General features: G+C 41.7%; 1 protein-coding gene across 3 annotated transcripts in view; it reads right to left on the bottom strand.

The window, feature by feature from the left end:
* Nucleotides 1-6785: 6785 nt before the first annotated feature.
* ntn1a (netrin 1a) overlaps nt 6786-26979 on the bottom strand; it is a 108247-nt gene continuing 88053 nt past the window's right edge. For all 3 annotated transcript variants that reach the window (XM_047364534.1, XM_047364533.1, XM_047364535.1), the window contains exon 7: nt 6786-7537. In XM_047364534.1, coding sequence (XP_047220490.1) covers nt 7209-7537 — 329 coding nt within the window. In that variant the 3' untranslated portion in view covers nt 6786-7208. The remainder of the gene's footprint in view (nt 7538-26979) is intronic.

Below are 26979 nucleotides of genomic sequence, written 5' to 3'. Positions count from 1 at the left end.
ACATTCAAATTTCTGGTTGCAATGTGACAAAATATGAAAAAATCGACTGGTTGTGAATGCCTTTAAAAGACAGTGTCCAATCTGCACATTTTGAATCTGTACTTTTAAGGGAACATATGCAAAATCCACTTATTTAGCCGTTAAATACATTATGTTCTTTACTTTGAGTCTGTATAATTGCAGAAAAGTTGAATTTAGTCTCTCCAGGTGCTGCGTAGATATCTTTATATTCTGTTTGTGTCATTTTTTTTTAATCCATACAGTTTTCTCTATCATCTGTTGCGTTTTTTGAACTATTATGTCACAGTATTTGCTTCGGAACAGCTAAATAAGGTCATGGACTTCCGGCTAACCAATTGTGCAAATCTGCCATTTTTATTTCTCGCTGCGATTTTGTAGTCCAAGCTCAAGTATGCCTAAGCTGCAAGTTTGGTTGCTGGGTGTACAGGTCCTTCTCAAAATATTAGCATATTGTGATAAAGTTCATTATTTTCCATAATGTCATGATGGAAATTTAACATTCATATATTTTAGATTCATTGAACACTAACTGAAATATTTCAGGTCTTTTATTGTCTTAATACGGATGATTTTGGCATACAGCTCATGAAAACCCAAAATTCCTATCTCACAAAATTAGCATATTTCATCTGACCACTAAAAGAAAAGTGTTTTTAATACAAAAAACGTCAACCTTCAAATAATCATGTACAGTTATGCACTCAATACTTGGTCGGGAATCCTTTTGCAGAAATGACTGCTTCAATGCGGCGTGGCATGGAGGCAATCAGCCTGTGGCACTGCTGAGGTCTTATGGAGGCCCAGAATGCTTCGATAGCAGCCTTTAGCTCATCCAGAGTGTTGGGTCTTGAGTCTCTCAACGTTCTCTTCACAATATCCCACAGATTCTCTATGGGGTTCAGGTCAGGAGAGTTGGCAGGCCAATTGAGCACAGTGATACCATGGTCAGTAAACCATTTACCAGTGGTTTTGGCACTGTGAGCAGGTGCCAGGTCGTGCTGAAAAATGAAATCTTCATCTCCATAAAGCTTTTGAGCAGATGGAAGCATGAAGTGCTCCAAAATCTCCTGATAGCTAGCTGCATTGACCCTGCCCTTGATAAAACACAGTGGACCAACACCAGCAGCTGACACGGCACCCCACACCATCACTGACTGTTTGTACTTGACACTGGACTTCTGGCATTTTGGCATTTCCTTCTCCCCAGTCTTCCTCCAGACTCTGGCACCTTGATTTCCGAATGACATGCAGAATTTGCTTTCATCCGAAAAAAGTACTTTGGACCACTGAGCAACAGTCCAGTGCTGCTTCTCTGTAGCCCAGGTCTGGGGAATGCGGCACCTGTAGCCCATTTCCTGCACACGCCTGTGCACGGTGGCTCTGGATGTTTCTACTCCAGACTCAGTCCACTGCTTCCGCAGGTCCCTTAAGGTCTGGAATCGGCCCTTCTCCACAATCTTCCTCAGGGTCCGGTCACCTCTTCTCGTTGTGCAGCATTTTCTGCCACACTTTTTCCTTCCCACAGACTTCCCACTGAGGTGCCTTGATACAGCACTCTGGGAACAGCCTATTTGTTCAGAAATGTCTTTCTGTGTCTTACCCTCTTGCTTGAGGGTGTCAATAGTGGCCTTCTGGACAGCAGTCAGGTCGGCAGTCTTACCCATGATTGGGGTTTTGAGTGATGAACCAGGCTGGGAGTTTTAAAGGCCTCAGGAATCTTTTGCAGGTGTTTAGAGTTAACTCGTTGATTCAGATGATTAGGTTCATAGCTCGTTTAGAGACCCTTTTAATGATATGCTAATTTTGTGAGATAGGAATTTTGGGTTTTCATGAGCTGTATGCCAAAATCATCCGTATTAAGACAATAAAAGACCTGAAATATTTCAGTTAGTGTGCAATGAATCTAAAATATATGAATGTTAAATTTTCATCATGACATTATGGAAAATAATGAACTTTATCACAATATGCTAATATTTTCAGGAGGACCTGTATTAACCCATACCATTCATTACACCGTCCCCCAGCATCAGAACCTCTTCGAAGTGTAAACTATGTAGTTACTTGGTATGGATGGAGAGGGTGTAAATACAGTAAAAACGTCATCATTTGAAGGTTCCGCAGGTTCGTCTTCATTCTCCTCTCGCTCGGGTCAGACTCGGGCTCAAACATGTTAGGCTGGATGGACAAGTCTTCCATTGTTGACATCTTTTAATTAATTTGGGAATAAAACATTTCTGCGCCACTACAAAATTGTATCTCTGTTATCAAACTACAGAAATGGCCGAACGGGGCTGAGTGGACTGCTCTTTGACCCGGAGGGGGTGTGAAGGGCCTTCATAGCATTTAAAGAGACGGCACTAAGACAAGCTGCTCTCAGACGCACCTCAGAACAGGGGTAAAAGAGGAGCCTGTGGAGCTACAATAACAAGGAAATTGGACCAAAGCGTTCCAGTTCCACTTTATATAGACCTCAACTCAATGATTTAAGAGTGAAAAAGAAGGATTTAAAAGCATGTGTCCCCTTTAATGTGTAATCAGTCAAATGGGGAAAGAAATAAATCAAAGCAACAAAAACAAATAATCAGTAAATGTAACAAGAGTTTATTTCAACTGATAATCGTAATTCACTTCTACCAAGTTTGTGTTCAGTAGTTATTTTCCTTCTTAAATGTCAACGATCTAAACAAGCACATACAGGTAAAAAAAAAAAAAAAAAAAGTTGAAAAGACAATAAAATCCACAATGTCTTGTGTCATTAAATATATTCATATATAATAACCATAATATATTAGTAGGCATTGTAAAACAACGTTGCTAAACATCTTCGCAATGGTGACAAGAACATTTACAATTCATAGTATGAACATGAACACAAAGCAACGCTTTGATGTGTTTTTATGGCGTTTCATCCAGAGGCTTGTCAAACCACCTCCATAAAGACTGTTGGAAAATGTACAGCATGAGGCTACAGAGACAAGAAAGTGTGATTACAGTTAAATTAGAGTTTATAATGCGTCAGATGAAAATAAATCTAACATGGACCTTTAGAAACATACCCCATAGGTTGATCAGTGAAATGCAGGAACATAATACGCTCTATATTCATGAAAAGCATTCGGTCACAATCTGTTTAGTTTTAAGAGCAGGCTCATTCAAATAACAATCTTACACTAAATGTATTGTTAAGTCACAATATATCAGTCTGTCAGGCATCTGTAACAGTGAAACACTTGTGATTAACACCATGGTTCTGTAGAGGTGTACAGGTCCTTCTCAAAATATTAGCATATTGTGATAAAGTTCATTATTTTCCATAATGTCATGATGAAAATTTAACATTCATACATTTTAGATTCATTGCACACTAACTGAAATATTTCAGGTGTTTTATTGTCTTAATACGGATGATTTTGGCATACAGCTCATGAAAACCCAAAATTCCTATCTCACAAAATTAGCATATCATTAAAAGGGTCTCTAAACGAGCTATGAACCTAATCATCTGAATCAACGAGTTAACTCTAAACACCTGCAAAAGATTCCTGAGGCCTTTAAAACTCCCAGCCTGGTTCATCACTCAAAACCCCAATCATGGGTAAGACTGCCGACCTGACTGCTGTCCAGAAGGCCACTATTGACACCCTCAAGCAAGAGGGTAAGACACAGAAAGAAATTTCTGAACGAACAGGCTGTTCCCAGAGTGCTGTATCAAGGCACCTCAGTGGGAAGTCTGTGGGAAGGACAAAGTGTGGCAGAAAACGCTGCACAACGAGAAGAGGTGACCAGACCCTGAGGAAGATTGTGGAGAAGGGCCGATTCCAGACCTTGGGGGACCTGCGGAAGCAGTGGACTGAGTCTGGAGTAGAAACATCCAAAGCCACGGTGCACAGGCGTTTGCAGGAAATGGGCTACAGGTGCCGCATTCCCCAGGTCAAGCCACTTTTGAACCAGAAACAGCGGCAGAAGCGCCTGACCTGGGCTACAGAGAAGCAGCACTGGACTGTTGCTCAGTGGTCCAAAGTACTTTTTTCGGATGAAAGCAAATTCTGCATGTCATTCGGAAATCAAGGTGCCAGAGTCTGGAGGAAGACTGGGGAGAAGGAAATGTCAAAATGCCAGAAGTCCAGTGTCAAGTACCCACAGTCAGTGATGGTCTGGGGTGCCGTGTCAGCTGCTGGTGTTGGTCCACTGTGTTTTATCAAGGGCAGGGTCAATGCAGCTAGCTATCAGGAGATTTTGGAGCACTTCATGCTTCCATCTGCTCAAAAGCTTTATGGAGATGAAGATTTCATTTTTCAGCATGACCTGGCACCTGCTCACAGTGCCAAAACCACTGGTAAATGGTTTACTGACCATGGTATCACTGTGCTCAATTGGCCTGCCAACTCTCCTGACCTGAACCCCATAGAGAATCTGTGGGATATTGTGAAGAGAACGTTGAGAGACTTAAGACCCAACACTCTGGATGAGCTAAAGGCCGCTATCGAAGCATCCTGGGCCTCCATAAGACCTCAGCAGTGCCACAGGCTGATTGCCTCCATGCCACGCCGCATTGAAGCAGTCATTTCTGCCAAAGGATTCCCGACCAAGTATTGAGTGCATAACTGTACATGATTATTTGAAGGTTGACGTTTTTTGTATTAAAAACACTTTTCTTTTATTGGTCGGATTAAATATGCTAATTTTGTGAGATAGGAATTTTGGGTTTTCATGAGCTGTATGCCACAATCATCCATATTAAGACAATAAAAGACCTGAAATATTTCAGTTAGTGTGCAATGAATCTAAAATATATGAATGTTAAATTTTCATTATGACATTATGGAAAATAATTAACTTTATCACAATATGCTAATATTTTGAGAAGGACCTGTATAAGGACCCGTCATACTGGATCTCCACCACCATCCAAACATCACTGAAGCATAACATGGCAGGAGCGCGTCATAAAGACCGCACACAATGTCCAGATTTTGACGGATCAGCGTTAACTAACCACAGCCCGATAAAGCCCTAACTTTTTGTTCAGTTTTGTGCTACAGCTATTGTATAACTGTATTATAAACTATTTACGCTACTACTCACACTTTTTCTTCCTGCTCCTTATTCTTCTTGTGATTCTCCTCATCTTTCCCTTCTCATTGCTAAATGCCAGGGCTTCTATTTGAGAGCAAAACAAATATATATTTGCATATATTTTTAATTCGGCCTGAAAAACTTCCTTTGGTCTCCCAGAAACCAGACGTGGAATTTGGAGGTGTGCGTGCTTCTCCCAAGCTAGCAGCCCTGCCCCACAGGAAGCACAACACATAATGATCTCTAGTAAACGTTTGTTATTTGTGGAGCATTTCTTTTCCGGTGTGAAGGGGCCTAATTAAACTTCACCTAAGGGGTTATGCATGTGATTTTGAGAGTCAACAAACTGTTTATTGCTGGAGTTGTTTTTGTTGATGCTGTCTTTCAAAGATCAATGCATTACTTATTGTTCTGCTAAATGTGATCCAACTTATGGATGTTTTTCGTATCCTGAGCTCTGCAGCTTGCATCCTCCCAAGAAAAGTGAACTGTATACAAATAGATCAGCATAAGGGTATTAACAGGATGATGATTGCAGTCCATTCCACCTTGTGCAAAATGATGAAGTGAAAATAACCAACATGCCAGTGGCACACTGTAGCCCCTTACTGGTCGGACTGTGCCCTTGTGGTGAATGTACATTCTTGCATTGATGTCTGCAAAACAGTAATAATCTGAGATCTGATACTGGAGGAAGTATGGCAAACGAAGGTGGAGATAAATAATGTAATACCTATTACTAAAGGTCCTGTAAGTATAATCTATCTCTGCATCATAAGGTAAGAGCATAATCTTTTCATAGTTTCTATTTTTCCTGCTTGTTGCATCTTCATCTCTATCGTTAGTCTTTTTTTTTTTAACCTAATTGTACTCAATTAATGTAGGTTTTAATAATTTGCTGTCAGCAACATAATATGTATGAGTTCACCTTTGTAAAACATCTGTACTATTACAAATGTGATATACTGTTGGGTTTTTGTTGTTGCTGTCATCTGTGTACCTGCTGTTGCGGTGCAGTATTTTTTCCTTTTTAAAATAGATGTATCACATTTTGTTGCCAAACAAAGGCTCCATTCATGTCTTTACTGTTGTAAAGACTTTCAGAATATTGATGTAAAACTGTGACTGGTGTCTGGTCCATAAGTTGTTACTTACAAATGGCAAGTAGTTCAAGCAAAGTGGTTAGAAATGCTGCGTCTCTGCAGAATTGAACAGATTTACTAGTATTACCTTTTTGATGATGTTCTGATTAATTGAGATGCGCTTGTCTTAGAATATATTAACAGAACCTAACTTCAAAAGTCCTGAATCATCCCTTTACGAGGCACCTTAGTGACTTGACCATTCTCAAAAAAAAAAGCGTGAACTGGCTCACTTACCTAAGTACTATACTTTACACCTTAAGGTGTGTGTAATTGAGGAGTTTTTGTAACTAAAAACTAAATCCTGTCCCTGTTCCTCTTCTTCCACTTGCATATTCTTAATCTTTTAACTGATAAAAAGAAAAACTGAGAGATTTATGATTGTTTAAACTGCAGATATTCCTGACTCGCATGAAAGACAAGTAAATGTATGTTGGCTTGCCATAGAAACAGTAGCTTTTACAGCACGTACCTCATATAAATGACAGCTTTCCATGAAACCAGTTAGGTTCTTTGTGAAAAATACAATAAAAACAATACATGCACAGGCAATATTGCAGCTGTAATTAGGTGTCTTTTTTTGTCATTTGCACCAGCTTAGGATGTCCATAAACATTTTTAGCATACAATACAAGGTTCTCATACTAGAGTAAAGAAAACAAACACAAATAATGTTATATACTGGTAATAGGTGCAAATTCGCCAAATCCACAAGAGAGACGAATCTCAGGGTAAAATAAACCATAAAACCAAATCTGCAAGATGAGCTCCTTCAACAAAAGTTCACTAGAAAATACAAATCATCCTAAATAATTCTCTTCATGCTTGTACACAAAAAGCAGCAACATAAACAGTGTCCTCTGTCTTGGGTCCTCTGTCTTTTTCTGATCTCTCTCTCTCTCTTGTTTTAAAAACCTGTTCGGGATTCCTTTTCTTTTGCCAGCTTCCTCTCTAGCTGTTTCCCACCTATGGCTTCTTGCACTTGCCTTTCTTCTCACGCTGCTGGAACTTCCTGAGTCTGCGTGCCCATGTGTCCCTCCACTGGATGACCAGGCTTCCTTTGTCGGCTACCACTCCGCTCTGGCCAGGGGACTCCTCATCGTTCCCAAGCAGCAGGTACTTCTTCCCTGGCTTGATCTTGGGACACTTGCAGGCCACGTCTTTAGCACGGACCCACAAGAACTGGTCCCCCCGGCGGATGCGGCTTTCTCCCTGTTTGTAGACGGAGATGATGTTGACGGTAAATTTCCACCATTCGCCAGCTTTCTCTGCCTTCAGGATGTGCACCTGGACAGCTGCAACGTGGCATTAAAGAAATGAAGCATCATTAGTTGATGTCAAATCAATTTTACAACTTGCAACACATGCACTCTAATGTTGGCTTCTAATTAGTAAAGTTTACTGACTGTGGTAAACTTTGCCAGTAAAATATCTGAATAAAGGCAAGCAGATAGTTGACTTTTTATTTCTTTCTCATCAGATCCCAACCTAAATATTTAAAGCTTTTGCTTAGAGAAGATTTCTTTTGTTCAAAACTATTATTGAAAGCAATGTACAGTGTGCCAGTAACCGGCATCAAGGTATAGCTATTACATCTATCACATCATTCCTACGGTATAAAATTCTTTAATGAAAGGTCAGAGAAAGTGTTGGAGTGGCCAGAGTTTTTTTTTTCAGTTGTATAGAGCATTGGAGTAATGCAGCAATGTTTTTCCCCCACATCAGTTGGCTTAGGGAAGGCTTCTATGCTTTTGTAAGAAAGAAAAATTAACCAAAACATTTGTGGTCTTAAAAATCATGCAGAGTTGTCAGGTGGAAAGTAAAGCTTTTCTCCCACTGTTTCACATCTTATCATGTAAGAGAATTTAAGTGCACCCTTTCATCAAACATTTTGACAGGTGGGCGGGACTTCCGGTGAGGGCGGGACTTCCGGTGGGGGGCCATGTGGTGGCCATGTGGGCAGGAGGTCACGTGGTCAAGCAGGGGGGTGTGTCCAAGGGGGCGTAACAGTGGATGCTGATTGGTTGTCGTCATTAGGGGCGATACCTTAAATGAGTCAATTAAAACACAGGGGTGTGTTTAAGGGTGTTACGGGGAAGGCCTTAAATGAGCCAATTAAAACACACAGGGGTGTGTTTAAGGGTGTTATTAATAATCTGTATGTTTTTTCAGGCGTTAATACATCTAAAAAACAAAAAAAGACATGCATCCTTTTATATTTTAAAGGTATGATCAACTTAATGTTGACCTATCACATGAAATCCTAATAAAGGAACTGTGTAACCTGACAGAATTGTAAGTTAATTTTGCTTTACAGCAGGACTTATTTGTTGAATATATGAGCCAGTCTAAATCCGTTCAAAATAGAAAAGACCTGAAAAAGTAAATAAAAAAATTGTGCTTCACTACATCGATGGAACGAGAAAAACCTTCAGCTTCTGCGTCAACATACTGGAAAAGCAGCTGAAAATAGGTAAGACGAATATCAGATTAACAGAAAAAAAAGAACATCAGTATACTGTTTCCAAGTTATAAATTGACTCTAGCAATGATGTGTTTGTTTTTGAATCATGAGAGACTCCATTTTAGGAAAAAGGAATGATAATTTTAGTTACCTGTAGCTTTTCTAAAACATTTACTTTTTCATCTTAGAGTTACAGGGTTACAGTTATTCTATATCCAACTGTTAGGGGCGATGTCAGGAAGGGGCAGTTACGTCTGTTTCTTAGATAACATATCACCTTTGAACTCAAGAAGGGTTTTGGTCTTAAAAACATAGTCTTTGCAGTTGAGATAACACTGTCATGTTCTGGTATAAATACTGTGTGTAAATGTTGGGGCTCTGTTTCATTGGTTAACCTCAGTGTCAGGGTCTTCAAATGCTGAATGTCTTTGAACCATAACACTTGTTACATTGAAAATACCAGTACTGACAAGAAACAATGTCGGTAAATATTTCAGGAAACCCGGAAATTGTGGCTTCTACTTCTGATAATTCACAAAAGCACAATGACATCTATAAACGTAAGTAAGTAAGTAAGTATTCATTTTTAAGAAATCATTAAATGCATGTGAATGTTCTCAAATTTTGTTTATATATATTGTTTATATATATATATATATATATATATATTTGTTTCTTTGTCATAGAACCCACCGCTGATGACCTTGATGATTTCATTTTGACACAATCAGATTATAGTAAGTAAATGTTAAATGCAATAAAAAAAAAATATATATATATATATATATTATAGTTAGCCCTTGACAATGTTTCAATTTATAGATTTGATGAGAGAGGTAAACCCGAATGATCAAGTTGGAGGGTTCAGTGGCTGGAATCGACAGTCAAAATTGAGAAGGCGAATTATTTCCAAACAAGAGAAACCCGCAACAACAACTGAACTTTCTTTTAACACAGAAATTAAAACTGATTCTTTGAATACTCCCCCGTCAATTGTCATCATTTCCCCTGAAGACACACCGGATAAGTTACCAGCACCACCAGAAAGTAAGTAAGTCCTAAGAACTATCTATTTTTTCTTTGAGAGTGAATGTATTTTAAACCTCAGATAAAAAACTGTTTACAGATTCGACTGAGAGCTCTGTGGAAGACATAGTTGTCGAGCAGGAGCAAGGTAAGGAAATAAAAATTAAATAAAAACAGTATATATATATATATATATATATATATATATATATATATGTATTTTAAGCATAGTTCAATAAAATGTCATATAAACCTGTTTACAGATACATCCAAAGATGCCACATTGAATCCGCCCACCAGAAGGTCGCTTTTCAAAGATCAAGACAGCTTTCAGCAGAGAGGCACTGTTTCAGTTCAACAAGAAGTGAAATCTGGAGGTTTTACCGCAAAGAATCGGAGTAAGATAAAAAAAAGAAAAAACTTGTGTATTTTAAAAACTATTTTTCGTTTTATTTATGAACGCTGTGCTGCGCAGCGTAAGATAACTTTTATTGTCTTCTGTTTTTACAGAATATTTAACCCCGGCCAAAAGACAGCGACTCTCTGCGCTACAAAGCAGAGCAACGCTAGTGAGTGGATTAATGAACGGTACGTTTTAATTCATACATACATACTGAATTAATTTGAATTCCTTTGTTTTTTTTCCAGCTTTAATGTGATTATTTCTATATATATATATATATATATATATATATATATATTTATTATCTATTTATTTATTTTTTGTTCATTCTCCTTACAGAGGTAACGTTGATGGTAGGACAGATTGGCCACAGAAACGGACAGCGCAGGAAGACAGTCTCTACAGCCTCACGGAATCTTCGTAATAAGGCCTCATCGTTAACGCTTCTGGCAGCATGTCAGATTCTGTTAAAGAAGCATTTTGGTGACATCAAGGTGATTTTAAACTGAACTGATCACTGTGTTTTTTTGTTTTTTGTTTGTTTTTTTCTGTAGGTTAGTTTTATTTTATTTTGTTTCTTATGTTCATAGAAATGGATAACCGAATCAGACTTGCCCTGGATGAAATAAGAAATTTAGTTAATGAACTTAACGAAATTCCCGTTAATGCAGAAGTAAATAGCGCACCGTCTCCACACAGCATTGAGCAAAATTATCCACCTGACAGTCATCAGAATCCTTCTACGTCACACGCCGCAGATCGGCACGGGGGTCATTTCAATACGGACGTAGCAGTTAGTTCTGATCAAATAATCAGACTTGCCCTGGATGAAATAAGAAATTTAGTTAATGAACTTAACGAAATCCCCGTTAATGCAGAAGTAGCAGATAACATCGTTTTAAATGCATCTCCTGCTAACAGTGAAAATGTAATAAATGAACATCAGCACGGTGACGTTTTAAACGTAATCAATCAGGCTCTTTCCGATTTAAATAGCGCACCGTCTCCACACAGCAGCATTGAGGAAAATGATTCACCTGACAGTCATCAGAATCCTTCTACGTCACACGCCGCAGATCGGCACGGTGACGTTTTAAATGTAATAAATCAGGCTCTTTCCGATTTAAATAGCGCACCGTCTCCACACAGCATTGAGCAAAATTATCCACCTGACAGTCATCAGAATCCTTCTACGTCACACGCCGCAGATCAGCACGGGGGTCATTTCAATACGGACGTAGCAGTTAGTTCTGATCAAATAGGACGAAACCCTCCAGCTGTGGTTGAACGTGAACATTTTAATAACCATGAAATAAGGAGACCTTTTACCATACCGCCGCCCTGTCCAAGTAACGTTCCAGATTTAGCAGCATTCTATACAGACATCATGCGTATTATAATTGAATTAGCCGACGCTGCGAGATCGTTAACCAGACGTAACGACGTTGTGCAGCTGGAATTAGTGGGTGAAAATCTCAATCGTCACATCACATTTACTGTTACAGATGATGGAAATATGATCCTGCCTGCTTTCGAAAACTTCCTCTACGATTTAGTACAATCGAATGCAAATATACCTGTAGATAATAACATGGAATTTGTTCTTCAGGTTGTTAATGACCCAGCAGGAGGTTCTAAGCGTAAAGCTGCAGGAACATTAGACTGTGAACTGTTTAATAAGAAAATGCGTCATTTGTATATTATAAACAATACCGGTAATCAGTTATGTTTTGCAATCAGCCTCGCACACGTCTCTGATCCTGAGCTCACGGATCACCGTGCTGTAGAACTGGGGAGGAGATGGCAGCATCAGGCAGGCCTCGACGAGCAAACAGCAGTTACTTTTAGTGATATTGGTAAATTTGAAACCATTCTGAAGAGAAAAATTGTAGTGTTTCACAGAACCACGGGCTCTACTGCTCTGTGTAAATTTGAGACCAGTTTCCCTGATCGTTCAAACCCTCTGTTTTTGCTGTTATTTCAAGGTCATTACTATGGGATAAAAAATCTCAAAGGTTTTATGGGGTGCAGATATATTTGTAATTACTGTTACACCAGCTATCAGAATGCAAATACACACCATTGTGAAGGTTATTGTCCAGTGTGTCGAACATATAAATGTATGCAAGAGATTAGCAATCCTGTAAGCTGTGCAGGCTGTCAAAGAATCTGTCGTAATTCTTCATGTTTCAGCAGACACAGGGAACCGCGCATCAGAAATAGTGCTGAAAGGCCTATGAGTGACTGTGAGTTGGTAAAACTGTGTAAAGTATGCAAACGGATATACGTTATTCCAATCAGTAAACCGAATAAACCACACGTGTGTAATGTAAAATGCAGTATTTGCGGTGAAAATGTACCCCCCAGCCTAGACATTACATGCGATGATCATAAGTGTTACATTCTGCCTTGCAGTGCAATTAATCAGCTTGATGATAAACTGATTTTTTATGATTTTGAATGCCTCGTCAATGAGAGCGGCGTGCATACCCTCTTTCTGGTCTGTGCTAAAACGTTGAAAGGTGATGAATGGTACGCTTATGGACTGAATTGCACCCAAAAATTTCTCCTGCATTTCAGGAGGCCAATGTACAAAGGTTACACCTTAATAGCGCACAATGCGCGGGGGTACGATGGTTACCTGATTCTCACAGCAATGCTGCAGTTAGGGATTAAACCTCATATCGTCATGGTAGGGAGTAAACTTCTCTGTTTAACCGACCCTGATTACAGGTTAAAATACATTGATAGCCTGTCCTTCATGTGCATGAAGCTTAGTGCCATGCCGAAAGCGTAAGGCTTTACCGATCAAAACAAGGGTTTTTTTCCCCACCTATTTTTCTCTGAACAACGTCTCCAGTATGTGGGGCCTTTTCCTCCTCCATCCTGCTATGCTGTAGAACGCATGAGTCTTCAAGAACAACAGGTGTTTAGCAGCTGGTACAGAGAAGCGAGCAAAGAGGTCTTTGACTTTAAGAAAGAAGTTATTCGTTATTGTAAAAATGACGTTGAAATTCTTTTTCAAGGATGCTTAAAATTCAGAGACGAGTTCTTTAAGGAGACAAGTGTGGATCCGTTTAAAAGTATCACAATAGCATCAGCCTGCATGAAGGTTTTTGTAACCAATTTCCTTCCTCCTCAAACCTTAGCCATTCCATCACCTCTGGACTACAGACGTAGCAGTAAAACGTTCTCCAGCGCGTCCATTCAATGGCTCGGCTGGATTGCAGACAGCAGAGCCATATTTATCGAGCATGCATTAAATAGGGGTGAAAAGAAAATCGGGCCATATTCAGTGGATGGGTATGCAGAGATTAACGGTGTCAAAGTTGCGTTTGAATTTGATGGCTGTTTTTTCCACGGCTGTAAAAAGTGTTACATGCCTCATGACAAGTGTCCGTTGAGAGGGGTCGCATTTGAACAGTTTTACGCAGCCACTGTTGAGAGAAGCAAGGTGTTACAAACTGTGTACGGCCTTCGTCTCGAAGTCATATGGGAGCATGAGTGGATTGAAATGAAAAAATCAGACCCAGGGGTGATCAGCTTTCTTGAGAAAGTTAATGCACCCGAACCGCTATCCCCCCGGGATGCGCTGTATGGTGGACGCACCTGTCCTATGAAGTTGAGGTACACAGCGGAACCGGATGAAACTGTACACTATGTGGATTACACATCTCTGTACCCTTATGTAAACGCCAACTGCGTTTTCCCCCTCGGACACCCCACCATAATTTGCAAAGATTTTGATGACCCCAGCAGCTACTTCGGTATAATCAAAGCTGTGGTCTACCCACCACGTAACCTGTTGTTCCCTGTTTTACCTTACAGAACATCCCAAGGTAAACTTGTGTTCACTCTCTGCCGCTCATGCGCTGAATTAAATAACCAGTCAGGTCCCTGCATGCATAATGATCAAGAAAGAGCTTTGATGGGAGTGTGGGCGAGTGTAGAACTCTGTAAAGCTTTGGAGTGTAGTTATCGTCTTGCTAAAATCACAGAGGTGTGGCATTTTGAAAAGAGAAGTGATACAATCTTTAAAGGTTACATTCATTGCTTTTTAAAGGGTAAGCAGGAGGCTTCAGGCTATCCGTCTGAAGCAGTGGATCAGGAGAGTAAGTCAAAGTATATAAGCGACTACAAACTGCATCAGGGCATCCAATTAGACCCTGAGAAAATCGAGATGAATCCTGCCAAAAGGCAGGTTGCAAAATTGTGTTTAAACAGTTTTTGGGGGAAATTTGCGCAGAGAAGTGATCTGTCTCAGACCACAGTCATCACTAACCCTGAAGACTTTTTCAGCTTCATGTTCTCGAGTAAATACAGGGTTAACTATTTTCATTTTTTCAACCCTGAAATGTGTGTAGTGCAGTGGAACTACAGCAAACATGTCATATATCCACCAAGTAAGACAAATAATGTGTTTATAGCAGCATTCACCACCGCTTATGCACGTTTAAAACTTCTCAGCAGCATGGAGAAGTTACAGGACAGATTGATTTATATTGACACGGACAGTTTGATTTATGTGACAAAAAGTGGTGAAACTCCTCTGGAATTGGGGAATTATCTGGGTGATCTTACTGACGAGTTAGATGGTGACAGCATTTCGGAGTTTGCATCGACAGGACCCAAGAGTTATGCATACCAAACTAAAAACCGTAAAAAAGTAGTGATACGTGCTAAAGGCATCACTCAGACGCATGAATGCAGCGAGAGGGTCAATTTTGACAACATCAAAGGGCTGGTCGAGGGCTACTTACAGGGGTCAAGTGAGGGTGTCATTGAAATCCCTCAGCACACGATCAGGAGGGATAAAAAGAGATTCCGTTTGACAAACGCGACATTTCTTAAAAAGTTTCGACTGGTGTATGATAAGAGACGTCTTTTTTCAGACGGGACAACTCTGCCTTTCGGTTATTAGAGTTGAAGAAGAAATAAAATAAAAAGACACATGGATTTACAGGAGATTGATTTTGATCGTAGATTTAGAGCACCTTTCTCATGTATGATAGTTGGACCCAGCGGCTGCGGGAAAACTTTCTTTGTAAAAAGTATTTTACAAAACTGTAATCATGTCATGGATATTGTTCCAGAAAATATTGTATGGATTTACACATCTTTTCAACCCATGTATGCTGAATTGCAGAAGATGAATAAAAATATTACCTTTGTGGAAGGATTGCCTCATTCTTTTGAAGATGAAAACCTGTTTCCTCCTGATCAGAATCATCTGATTATTCTAGACGATGTTATTGCTCAAGCCTCAGATGATGAAAACGTGATGAAGGTCTTTACCCAGTTTCGTCACCATCGTAATATGAGTGTTATGATGTTGACTCAGAATGTTTTTCATCAGGGAAAGTTCAGTCGCACTATTAGTTTGAACTGTAATTATATGGTGTTGTTTAAGAACCCGAGAGATAAACTCCAGCTGAATATACTGGCCCGCCAAACGTTTCCATCTCAAAAGGGTCTCTTCTTGGAGAGTTTTGAAGACGCAACGAGAGAAGCTCATGGATATTTAATCATCGATTTTACGCCTACCTGCCCAGAACATTTCAGACTGAGAACGGGGATACTTCCTCAGCAGTGGCCTGCTGTGTACGTACCCAGAACAAAGTAAGTCATCATGTCTGCGCGTATAAAAAGGAATTTACCATTATTCAGAGCTTTGTACCAGGCCTGTCCACAGAAACGTAAAGATATTCTCGCACACTGCTCTCCCGACTTTATTCAGGCTCTGTGCGAGATTGCACTGAATATCCTAAAAGGTAACATTAAACTATCACCCTCTCAACACCGACAATTGAAGAAACAAAGAAATATCATCAGATTGTTGGGTGATAAAAGAACCGGGATAAAAACTAAACAGTTGGCTCTCAAAAAGCAACGAGGTGGTTTTATTCTGCCCATCTTAACGGCTCTTGCACCCTTGATCGGTGATCTAGTGGGTGGAATCATCAGGAGATAATGTCTCTCAGAACATCGCAGAAGATGTTTCTCATTTCACCTCATCAATTCAAGCGTCTGACCCAGTCAGACACGTCCATCAGACAGACGGCGGAGGAGAATTTGGATGCTGAAATGAGAGCGATATTAAACGAGCCGGGTTTGACTTCTTATGAAAAAAACAAGAGATACGATGCTCTTCTCTAGAGGTATCTGACTTTACTTAAGCAAGGTGTCAAAGAAGAAAAACAGCGGGTCAGTTTAACGCTGCAGCGTGACACAGAGGTTCCTGAACATGAGCGGTCCCAAGAAAAACAAGGCCCAGGGCAGGACGAGGCCCCTAAGGATCAGGTTCTTACGGAAATACTGAAAAGCCTTCCTAAACACAAACGTAAAAATGCCGAGTACATTTTGAAGAAATTATCCGAAAGAAGTGAGAGTTGGACTTCGCGAGGTGAATTTGTATTTAACGGAAATATTATAAAGGGGTCCCACATGATTGATTTGTTGAAAAATCTCATGCTTCCGTTTAAAACATCTGGAGCATCACAAACCCGAGGATGGTCTGATTTTCTACACTCCATGTCAGAAGTAAACATACCTATATCTTCAGTCATTAACCCTTATGCTCGTGAAGAATATAGACGTTTCAAAACAGAGGGTACATCGATTGAAAATGGGGGTACACCCCCCAGCGTTAAGCAGAGAAGAAAAAGAAGAAGAAGGCAGATAACTCATTCTCCCTACTGGTCGAGATCTGAGCTGGAAGATCCAAAAAATGCTGATGGGAGATCAAAAAGGTCTCTTCGTAAGACGACACTACCACCCCAATGGATTACATTTTCACCATAAACCGTTATAAGAAAATGAAACATGTAGTCTATTTCTTTTATTCAATAAAATATTTATTGATTATATTTTTCAAGTCTAACTTCGTTCTCTACTTCACACACTAACATATGATGTCATTACACAAATATTATATCATAAGAAAAAACAAACAATGGAAAAAAAAAAGACAATTTAAATTCCATAACAATCCAGAAACATCTCCAAAGAACATGTTCCGTGAGTATAAAATGTACAACTTTGATTAATGACACATTTCTGATATTTTTTCACAAAGTTAGATACCATTAAATCATTCTTAATCACATCTCCGGTGTATTTTGACAACACTTGCTGCATAGAGCGTCTATGACATAGATAAAAAATGCAATGGTGACCGCACACAGTGGACAGAGTGTTTTGAAGCTGATTATTATGATACAATATTTTTGAGGATCTGTCTTCTAAAAATGTTACGATGCTTGACGGGTAGAACTCGAAATCCGGAGAGAATCCATAAGAGTCAAAAAAACTGGATTGACCATTCTCATCCAATGTCAGAGTTAGCCAGTGTTCCCCCGGCATGTGTGAAGGATGTGTGTTCACAATAAAGTAGCCCGGCCCTGGGAATTTGTCAGCTAGCAGCGGCAGCTGGTCGCACGGCCATACACCACAAAACAAATTTCCCAGCAGATGACGCATCAGGTTCTCAATTTCATGATTATTCATGCCTGATTAGATTAATAATAATCCACCAGCACACGCCTCTTTGAATCAATCTCTAAAATAGAATCATAACAAGCGTAAATGATCAGCGTGGTGGTATGAGGCAACGGGTTTCTGAAGCGCATTTCCAATCTTAAATTCCCACTGGAAACTGGAGATAGAGCATCTGTGTCCTCGCCCGGGTTAAGATTAAATGTGAATAGAGAGTATCCTTGATTAAATTCCTGACGTGTTATACTCAGTGGAAGATCTTTTAGATGTCGTCCTGTAGTTGTAAACAAGTTGTAATACTCTCTCACTGAATGACCTTGGTTAAAATTTGGCTGGAAGGCTTTAGCAGGAATTTGTCTGCCATCCTTACACAAAGCTAAATATTCCATATCAAAATGATTAAAGTCAAACGGATTGAGATTGCGTGTTCCTGTAAAAGCGTCATGATCCAGTAACGCAATCACCACATACTTGGGAAAGACGCCTAAGAAAAGATTCTTCGTTCGTTCGTCGTCTTCCGCTTATCCAGGACCGGGTCGCGGGGGCAGCAGACTCAGCAGAGACGCCCAGACGTCCCTCTCTCCAGACACCTCCTCCAGCTCCTCCAGGGGGAGCCCAAGGCGTTCCCAGGCCAGCCGAGAGACATAGTCCCTCCAGCGTGTCCTGGGCCGTCCCCTGGGCCTCCTCCCGGTGGGACGTGCCTGGAACACCTCCCGAGGAAGGCGTCCAGGAGGCATCCGGTATAGATGCCCGAGCCACCTCAACTGGCTCCTCTCAATGTGGAGGAGCAGCGGCTCTACTCCGAGCTCCTCCCGGATGGCCGAGCTCCTCACCCTATCTCTAAGGAAGTGCCCGGCCACCCTACGGAGGAAGCTCATTTCAGCCGCTTGTATCCGTGATCTCGTTCTTTCGGTCATGACCCAAAGTTCATGGCCATAGGTGAGGGTAGGAACGTAGACCGACCAGTAAATTGAGAGCTTTGCTTTTCGGCTCAGCTCTCTCTTCACCACAATGGACCGGCACAGCGCCCCCATTACTGTGGCAGCTGCACCGATCCGTCTGTCGATCTCCCGCTCCATTCTTCCCTCACTCGTGAACAAAACCCCGAGATACTTAAACTCCTCCACTTGAGGCAGGAACTCACCTCCAACCTGAAGAGGACAAGCCACCCTTTTCCGGTCGAGTACCATGGCCTCGGACTTGGAGGAGCTGATCCTCATCCCAGCCGCTTCACACTCGGCTGCGAACCGCCACAGCGCATGCTGTAGGTCTTGGCTAGAGGGGGCCAGCAGGACCACGTCATCCGCAAAAAGAAGAGACGAAATCCACTGGTCCCCAAACCAGACCCCCTCCGGCCCTTGGCTGCGTCTAGAAATCCTGTCCATAAAAGTTATGAACAGGACCGGCGACAAAGGGCAGCCCTGCCGGAGTCCAACATGCACTGGGAACAGGTCCGACTTAGTGCCGGCAATGCGGACCAAACTCCTGCTCCGCTCGTACAGGGACCGGATGGCCCCTAATAAAGGGCCCCCGATTCCATACTCCTGGAGCACCCCCCACAGGGCATCACGAGGAACACAGTCGAATGCCTTCTCCAGGTCCACAAAACACATGTGAACCGGTTGGGCAAACTCCCATGAACCCTCGAGCACCCTGTAGAGGGTATAGAGCTGGTCCAGTGTTCCACGGCTGGGACGAAAACCACACTGTTCCTCCTGAAGCCGAGGTTCGACTATCGGTCAGACTCTCCTCTCCAATACCCTGGCATAGGCCTTACCAGGGAGGCTGAGGAGTGTGATCCCCCTGTAGTTGGAACACACCCTCCCTTCTTATAAAGGGGGACCACCACCCCAGTCTGCCAGTCCAGAGGCACTGTCCCCGACCGCCACGCAATTTTGAAGAGGCGTGTCAACCATGACAGCCCTACAACATCCAGACACTTGAGGTACTCAGGGCGGATCTCATCCACCCCCGAAGCCTTGCCACCGCGGAGCTTTTTAACCACCTCGGTGACTTCAGCCTGGGTGATGAAAGAATCCAACCCCGTGTCCCCAGCCTCTGTTTCCACCACGGAATGCGTGATGGCAGGATTGAGGAGATCCTCGAAGTACTCCTTCCACCGCCCGATAATGTCCTCAGTCGAGGTCAGCAGTCTCCCGCCCCCACTATAAACAGTGTTGGCAAAGCACTGCTTCCCCCTCCTGAGGCGCCGGACGGTTTGCCAGAATCGCATGATCCAGTAACGCAATCACCACATACTTGGGAAAGACGCCTAAGAAAAGATTCTCTTGGTTGCATACCCTTGAATTTTCAGGGATGGAATATGTTTTTACATTCACACGTGAAAGTGGATACAGAGCATTTGCTTTCATTAAAGCTGAAGCGTGCCCCAGTCGTACAGCTGGAGAGACAGTAACTTTTTTGATAAAAAGAGATGCTCCTAATATCCTGAGTTTGTAAGTGGAGTCTCTTGCGGCCATGAGACAAAAGGCATCGTTGGCTCTTGTAAGTTTAATTTTAAGGTCAACAGAGTTTAAAAGAAGTCTCTCGCAGAAAAATATGTCTGCATGCAGGGGGCCTAGGAGATGTACCTCCCTGGAATTTGCCGTAAAGCCTGCTCTGCTGTTAAGACCTTGGTTAGGGCCGTTAGTTGTAACAATAGAGTTCAGAGCACCTGCAGTGTCTTTATAAAAAAGACCAGAGCTAAACTGGGTTTTTAAAGAATCCTCAGAAAAGTTTAACAATGTCTCAATCATGGCTCTATATGGATGTGTAGCGCTGGATTGTGAAATCATTCGATCTCCGAGAGTGACGTCACACTGACTGAAGATGGTGTTTAACGGGTAGTTGATGAGCCCTACAGGTGCATCATCTGGCAGGTTTGTTCCATTCTCGTTAGTAATTTTCACTCTGAGATGCAACAGCGTATCGTTGAGATCCAGGTACTTTTCTCCGTCTCCTGGAATGAAAAACTCGATCGGCCCTCCATCTGTGATTGCTGATAAAGACTGGATCTCGGTGTAAATGTTATCTTCGATCGATAGCTGTGTCATCGGGGCAGAAAATAAGTCCAACTCTGCCAGCGTGCACTCTGATGATTTGTTATGTAAAAGAGCCATTATTTAAATATATCAAAACTTGCGGATGACTTCCTTCCTCTTCGTTTGTCAGCTCCAACTGATCTCCTTTTTCGCGTTTGTCGTTGTTTTTTAACTGTCCTTAAACGATCACCAGGGGGTCTTGTTCTGGGTCTTTTGGATAAAACCATAATTCCTGAACCTTCTTGACCTTCGGTGCGTGTAGAACCACTCATTTTACTCACGGCTCTACCGATGACATCCGAAGCGATATTTGATGCAGCCGTTTTAAGATGGGGTTTTGCAATTGCAAATCCTTTTTTAACCAGAGGGGATACGAAGCGGAATAATTTTGAAAATAATGATCCAATTCCGCGTCCGTACATGACCGGGGCCCCATAAAACCCTGGCAGATTACCGCCTGATTGACTTACATAGTAATTTACAAAGCGATTTGGATCACATCTCAGACTTAGCTGTGCCATGTTCTCTCTTGCCTGCTTGATGCAGTGTTGAATGACCAGCGTAATATGAATGATAACCAATCAATCTTAGAGGTTATATACATATCTCTGGAATAGTTCATACAAATAAAATTTATCTCAGGCTACGTTGTGATATCACCGGTCTGAAGTGTAGTCTTATGACGGTCTTTCCATAGACGAAATTTACAGGAACGTTTTGGTCCGATTTAATTTCTATATTGATATTTTCAATATGTCTTCTGGAGACTGGAAGGTAGTGGGCGGGGTTAAACGTCTGAGTAATCATATCACTGAATGTGCCTTGTACTTTGACGGTCCGCAGTAAAGGTGCAAAAGTGTCGCCTACTATTTGAGGGCTGACCACGTCGCTGTAACAGTATAGGTGATAGAAACCAGCCTTTATATCCGCCGGAAAAGGAGCCAGTTTTGGTTCAGAAACATGAATCCATTCCCCTGGTTTCACGCCCATCATATAAGCTAGAGTGCTGAAGAAGCGTATTTCATACGGACTGTTTGCTTGAAATGCAAATCTCTTTTGAACTTTGCTGAATTTAATGCGTAAACCCGATTTCAATTTTTTGAAAAACATTTCCATCTCTGTCTCGAGTTGAATAACGCTGTTATAGTAGCCACTTCTGATCCTTTGCGTATTGATCTCCACATCACCAACCTTCCTCCATTCAAAGTAGGCATCATAATCCGGTAAATTATGCCATGTATGAGGATATGAAATCTCGGCTAATGCAACCATCCATTGGCCTTCTAAATCAATATGTTGAGCTAAATTTACACGGAAACTTGAACTGGTATTATTTTTAAACACTTCCATGCTAGCATTAGATGGAAGAGTAACATAAAAGCCATCATCCTCTACCTGACGGTTCATGATGCTGTGTCAACTGTGAGGTTTAGTGCAAACCTTTTTTATACGTTTCGAAGTTCATCAAACTTGATCCAACTGTTGAATTTCTCAGGCCAGTTTTTCCAGCTTAGAAAAACCTGTTTGACTCCCTTGACCGTACGTCGTTTTAATATTAATATTTAATAGGGCTGCACGGTGGCGCAGTTGGTAGCACTGTTGCCTTGCAGCAAGAAGGTCCTGGGTTCAATTCCCGGCCTGGGGTCTTTCTGCATGGAGTTTGCATGTTCTCCCCGTGCATGCGTGGGTTCTCACCGGGTACTCCGGCTTCCTCCCATAGTCCAAAAACATGGTTGTTAGGTTAATTGGTAACTCTGAATTGCCCTTAGGTGTATGAATGAGTGTGTGCATGGTTGTTTGTGTGTTGCCCTGCAATGGACTGGCGATCTGTCCAGGGTGTACCCTGCCTCTCGCCCACAGACTGCTGGAGATAGGCACCAGCTCCCCCGCGACCCACTATGGAATAAGCGGTAGAAAATGACTGACTGACTGACATCTTGTCGTTAAATATTTTTACTTTTTGAAGTTCCTCAGCGTAAAAGGAACCCTCGATAGGTTCTCCATCCAAATCTTTGAGTTTGTATACAGGAGGAGAACGGGGTATCCGGTCATACACTGTAAACACTTCATCCGTAAAACTCTGTTCATATTTTTTGTCAAACACTCCACGGACCTTGGATATTCTGACAAGATCCCCTTGTTTAAACGTTGTCACTGAGTCCTTGCAATATCTGTTGGACTTGACATCATACAGATTCTGAAACACTTGAAATGCATTTCCCGGGGTCAATTCCATAGGGCTCATTTTAATGCTGGAGTGGTAGTAATGGTTGTAGCTTCTAGCTAGGTTTTGCAGTACATCGACGTACCGCCGGGTATTGTTAGCTGTAAAATATCTCCACATCCTTGTTTTTAATGTGCGGTTAAATCTCTCGACCACTGAAGCTTTTGCTTCACTCGCTGTGGCAAAATGTTCAATACCGTGTTTCTCCATTAAAACTTTAAATTTCTTGTTAAAAAATTCTTTACCGGCATCAGTCTGAAGTTTTTTGGGAATCTGACTTTCTGTAAAAACTGATTCAAATGCCTTTACCACCTCAGCGGCTGTTTTCCTCTTCATAACTCGTACATACGCCCTTTTTGAAAAGATGTCAATGACTGTTAATAAATAATTATAACCATCATTTTCCATGGCCAGAGCTTGCATGTCACAGAGATCAGCCTGGAACTGCCTCAATGGTCTGGTGACAAAAACTCTGTTTCTCGGGAACTTTATTCTTGCAGGTTTATGTAGAGTATAGGTATCTTCTCCTGATAAAAAATCTTTAACTTTTTCAACCGCAACCTTCTTTCCCGTTTCATCTTGCATAACCCTCCTCAGCCTATCTACACCCCCAAAACTTCCCGGATTTGAAGGGCTATAATATACTTTCTTCATCAGCCGTCTTCCTGCCATCTCTGCCTTATGCTCACTCTGCCGATTACTTGTTAAATAATGAGAAAAAACACACAGGAGGGTAGATTTATCCTTATTTTTTTTATTTTATTTTTGTATTTAATATAAACAAAAAAACAACCAGAAAACAAAATCAGATAAAATGCAGATGAATTCAAACACTACTAGCTTTTAAACAACACTTTTGGGAAAGGTTACTATGTTCCTACTTTAATTGTATTTAATAGTAAAAAGAAAAAAGAAGAAAAATCATATAATGCAGATTAACTAAAGTACTGGAATACTAAAAAAAAAATGATACAACAAGTCATCAAACATGTGAGATCAGTTTGTCAGTCCATAGCACTCTGAAACAGAGTTAAGTTGTTTGAGATGTTTCTCATCGACCATGCGATCATAAACGTGCGCTATTGCACTGTGGATGCCTTGTACCGATTTCAGTTCATATAAAACCGTCTTGGCAATCGTCTCACTCTGAAGTCATCCACTTGTATGCTTCGAAGTACCAGAAGATTCTGAATAGCAGGAATGAGTTTGGGGGTTACGAGTCGTCGTACGATGCGTTGAAAGTTGACTTGGTAATAATCCCCCCCCAGTACCTCCAGGCAATGGTGTTGACGCTGGCTTGGGTAGTTCGTTATACATCCATAGCAGGTTTCTCTGAGATAGTTCAAAGAGGTTATGTTGAATAAATGAAGTATCGCTGTTTTCACCGTATTGATGAGGGTGGTTGAGAACCAACCGTCAATTTCGTCCTCCTGGTTACTCTCATCCTCTGCTGAAGGCTGAGGGTCCTCCATCGGTCCCAGGGTCTGTGTAGGGGCTTCGGTAGAGGGTGAGTAGCCGGTGGCTACCTCCTCCTCCACGACCACCTTCATGTCTTCAGGCAGGACATTCGCGTCTACAGACTCAGCCATGAATAGCGGTGATGGTGAGCAGAGGTCTGGAGAAAGCGGTAGATATTTCATGTTGTATCCTGTAGGTGATGCAGGACTGAAGTGGTTCTCTGAGAATGAGGATGTTGAGGTGGATGGTGAGAAGAGGTCAGGGGAAGGCGGATGATATGGTCCAATGTTGAAGCTTTCATCGTGCTCAGGAGAGAAGTGGATCTCTGCTCGGTGGTTGTAGAGATCCCTGTATGGTGTCGGTCCACTCATTCTCATGATACGATTCTCAGTGTCTGTGAGCTTGCAGTTATCTCCCCGTATATATATCATAGGAAGGGGCGTGTCCTCAGAAGAGGGTTCGTTCTAAACGTAAAACAGGAAACGTCAGCGTTTTTTTCACTGACATGACATCGATCCAACTTCGTGACTTTTGGAAAAGGTCGGAAAGACGATGTCCAATTTCACTCATCTTCTCTGCCCAAGCTTCAAACGGCAGAGCCAGCATTGTCTTGAATACGCCGCAGTCTTGATTGAAAGCCTCCAACACAAACAGATCTGAGGGACTCGTCCGGTTGTTCCTGCGTCTGCTTGGCCGAAAAGACCAGCGGCCATTTGCGGTGGTTTTTGACCCCCACACTGCGCTAAAGAGAGGTTCTCTCTCAGCTATTTCAACATCGGATGGTATATGAAACATTCTCGCCCGTTTTACAGGTCGAGGAGACAGTTCATTTTCTTCTTCTTCTTCTTCCTCCCTCTCCTGCCTTGAGAATGTTTCAGGGCTATCATTAAGGTGCGGGATTGCAAGCTTTAACACAGCCCAGTCGCTGTGGGTGAGTGTACACAGAGCCAGTGATCCATTAAATACCTCATCTTGATCCAATTGATACAGGCAAAGCTCTCCTATTTCATACATGAAAATATAACCCCAGCTGCCAACCAGGCCATATGGCTCCAAAGACCATTCTTCCTGCAGAGTGTCGAACGGGGGTCTTTGTACCCTGCAGATGTAGTATGTTGATTTCTTAGGAGCATTCAATTCACGGGATGAATACTGGTAGACGGTCACTGGGGTTTCGCACAGAACTGACATACCTCTTGGCCGAACTGAGGTCTGATTTTCAACCGTGGTTGTTGAAGTTGATGTTGGATCCTCATCATCGGTAGAGTATGTCACGACGGGAATTCCGATAGGTATCTCCGTTGAGGAAGTATATGATGCAGTTGCTTGTTCATCATCATCATCTTGGCACGCGTTGCGTTTCTCCTCCGCTTAACGATAAACTCTCTTAACTCTAGCCATTGTTGAACGGGTGTTCTTTTTTTCCAACGAATGCTGCATGTAAAGTGCAGAGTTTTATCTCTGTATTTAAAGTAAACACTAAGGCACGCCCTATTGTTTTCATTGGGTTATTCAAGGTTTAACGATGCTTACAAACACACCCCCTCTATTTTTAATTGGTGCTGATGCCAAACAGTTTCCGATAATACCATATTTGTCTTGTTTTATTTATAACAAACACACCCCTGTGTTTTAATTGACTCATTTAAGGTATCGCCCCTAATGACGACAACCAATCAGCATCCACGGTTACGCCCCCTTGGACACACCACCTGCTTGACCACGTGACCTCCTGCCCACATGGCAACCACATGGCGCCCACATGGCGCCAACCGGAAATCCCGCCCTCACCGGAAGTCCCACCCACCTGTCAAAAAGTTTGATGAAAGGGTGTACTTAAATTCTCTCATGTACACTGGCATGTGGAAAAACACGTTACATGGGTGTAAATGTGAGAAAAGGAATTATGTGTGTCCCTTTTAATGCCACCCAGTTCTGAATAGTGCATGTACTGTATACTGGGATCAAGAGTGTGAAATGCACAGTGTCATGACCGGGAACAATACTTTTCTGTGACGTCACCGTTTTGTTCGTTTGTTTGGAGTTGTTTTTTTAGGGTTTATTTTTTTCTTATTAACACCTTAAATGATCATTGGGAATGAAATTTCAGTGCTCTATGAGTGCCCCAGAGTGGTACCATAATTATTATCAAAATTGATCAGATATTAATTCATGTGTTGAGTTTCAAGCATCCAACATCCCAAGGTGAGTGAAACGGTTTTAACTAAGTAAAAAGGTACAAGCCTCCCATTGGATAAATACTGCATGGGCGATTATGTTTCAGCTGGCAACAAATTATTTAACCCCAAATGGTGCAATGAGTTGCTTCTCATTTCTTAAACAACTATGTTGAAAGACGCATCCCGTGGCCGTGGAAAAGATGTCAGTCTGTTTCCGAAGGGTCAAATCATTGGCATGCATCAATTAGAGAAAACCTCTAAGAAGATTGCAGAAACTACCAAAATTGGGATAAGAACTGTCCAATGCATTATTAAAAACTGGAAGGATAGTGGGGAGCCATTGTCTTCGAGGAAGAAATGTGGCCGGAAAAATATCCCGAATGACCGTGATCGGCGATCACTTCAATGTTTGGTGAAATCAAATTGAAGAAAAACAACAGTGGAACT

The sequence above is a fragment of the Girardinichthys multiradiatus genome, chromosome 5 (genome assembly GCF_021462225.1).
Source record: "Girardinichthys multiradiatus isolate DD_20200921_A chromosome 5, DD_fGirMul_XY1, whole genome shotgun sequence".
Lineage (NCBI taxonomy): Eukaryota > Metazoa > Chordata > Actinopteri > Cyprinodontiformes > Goodeidae > Girardinichthys > Girardinichthys multiradiatus.
The sequence above is the reverse complement of the archived record's forward strand: the minus strand, read 5'-3'. Positions and strand labels throughout refer to the sequence as shown.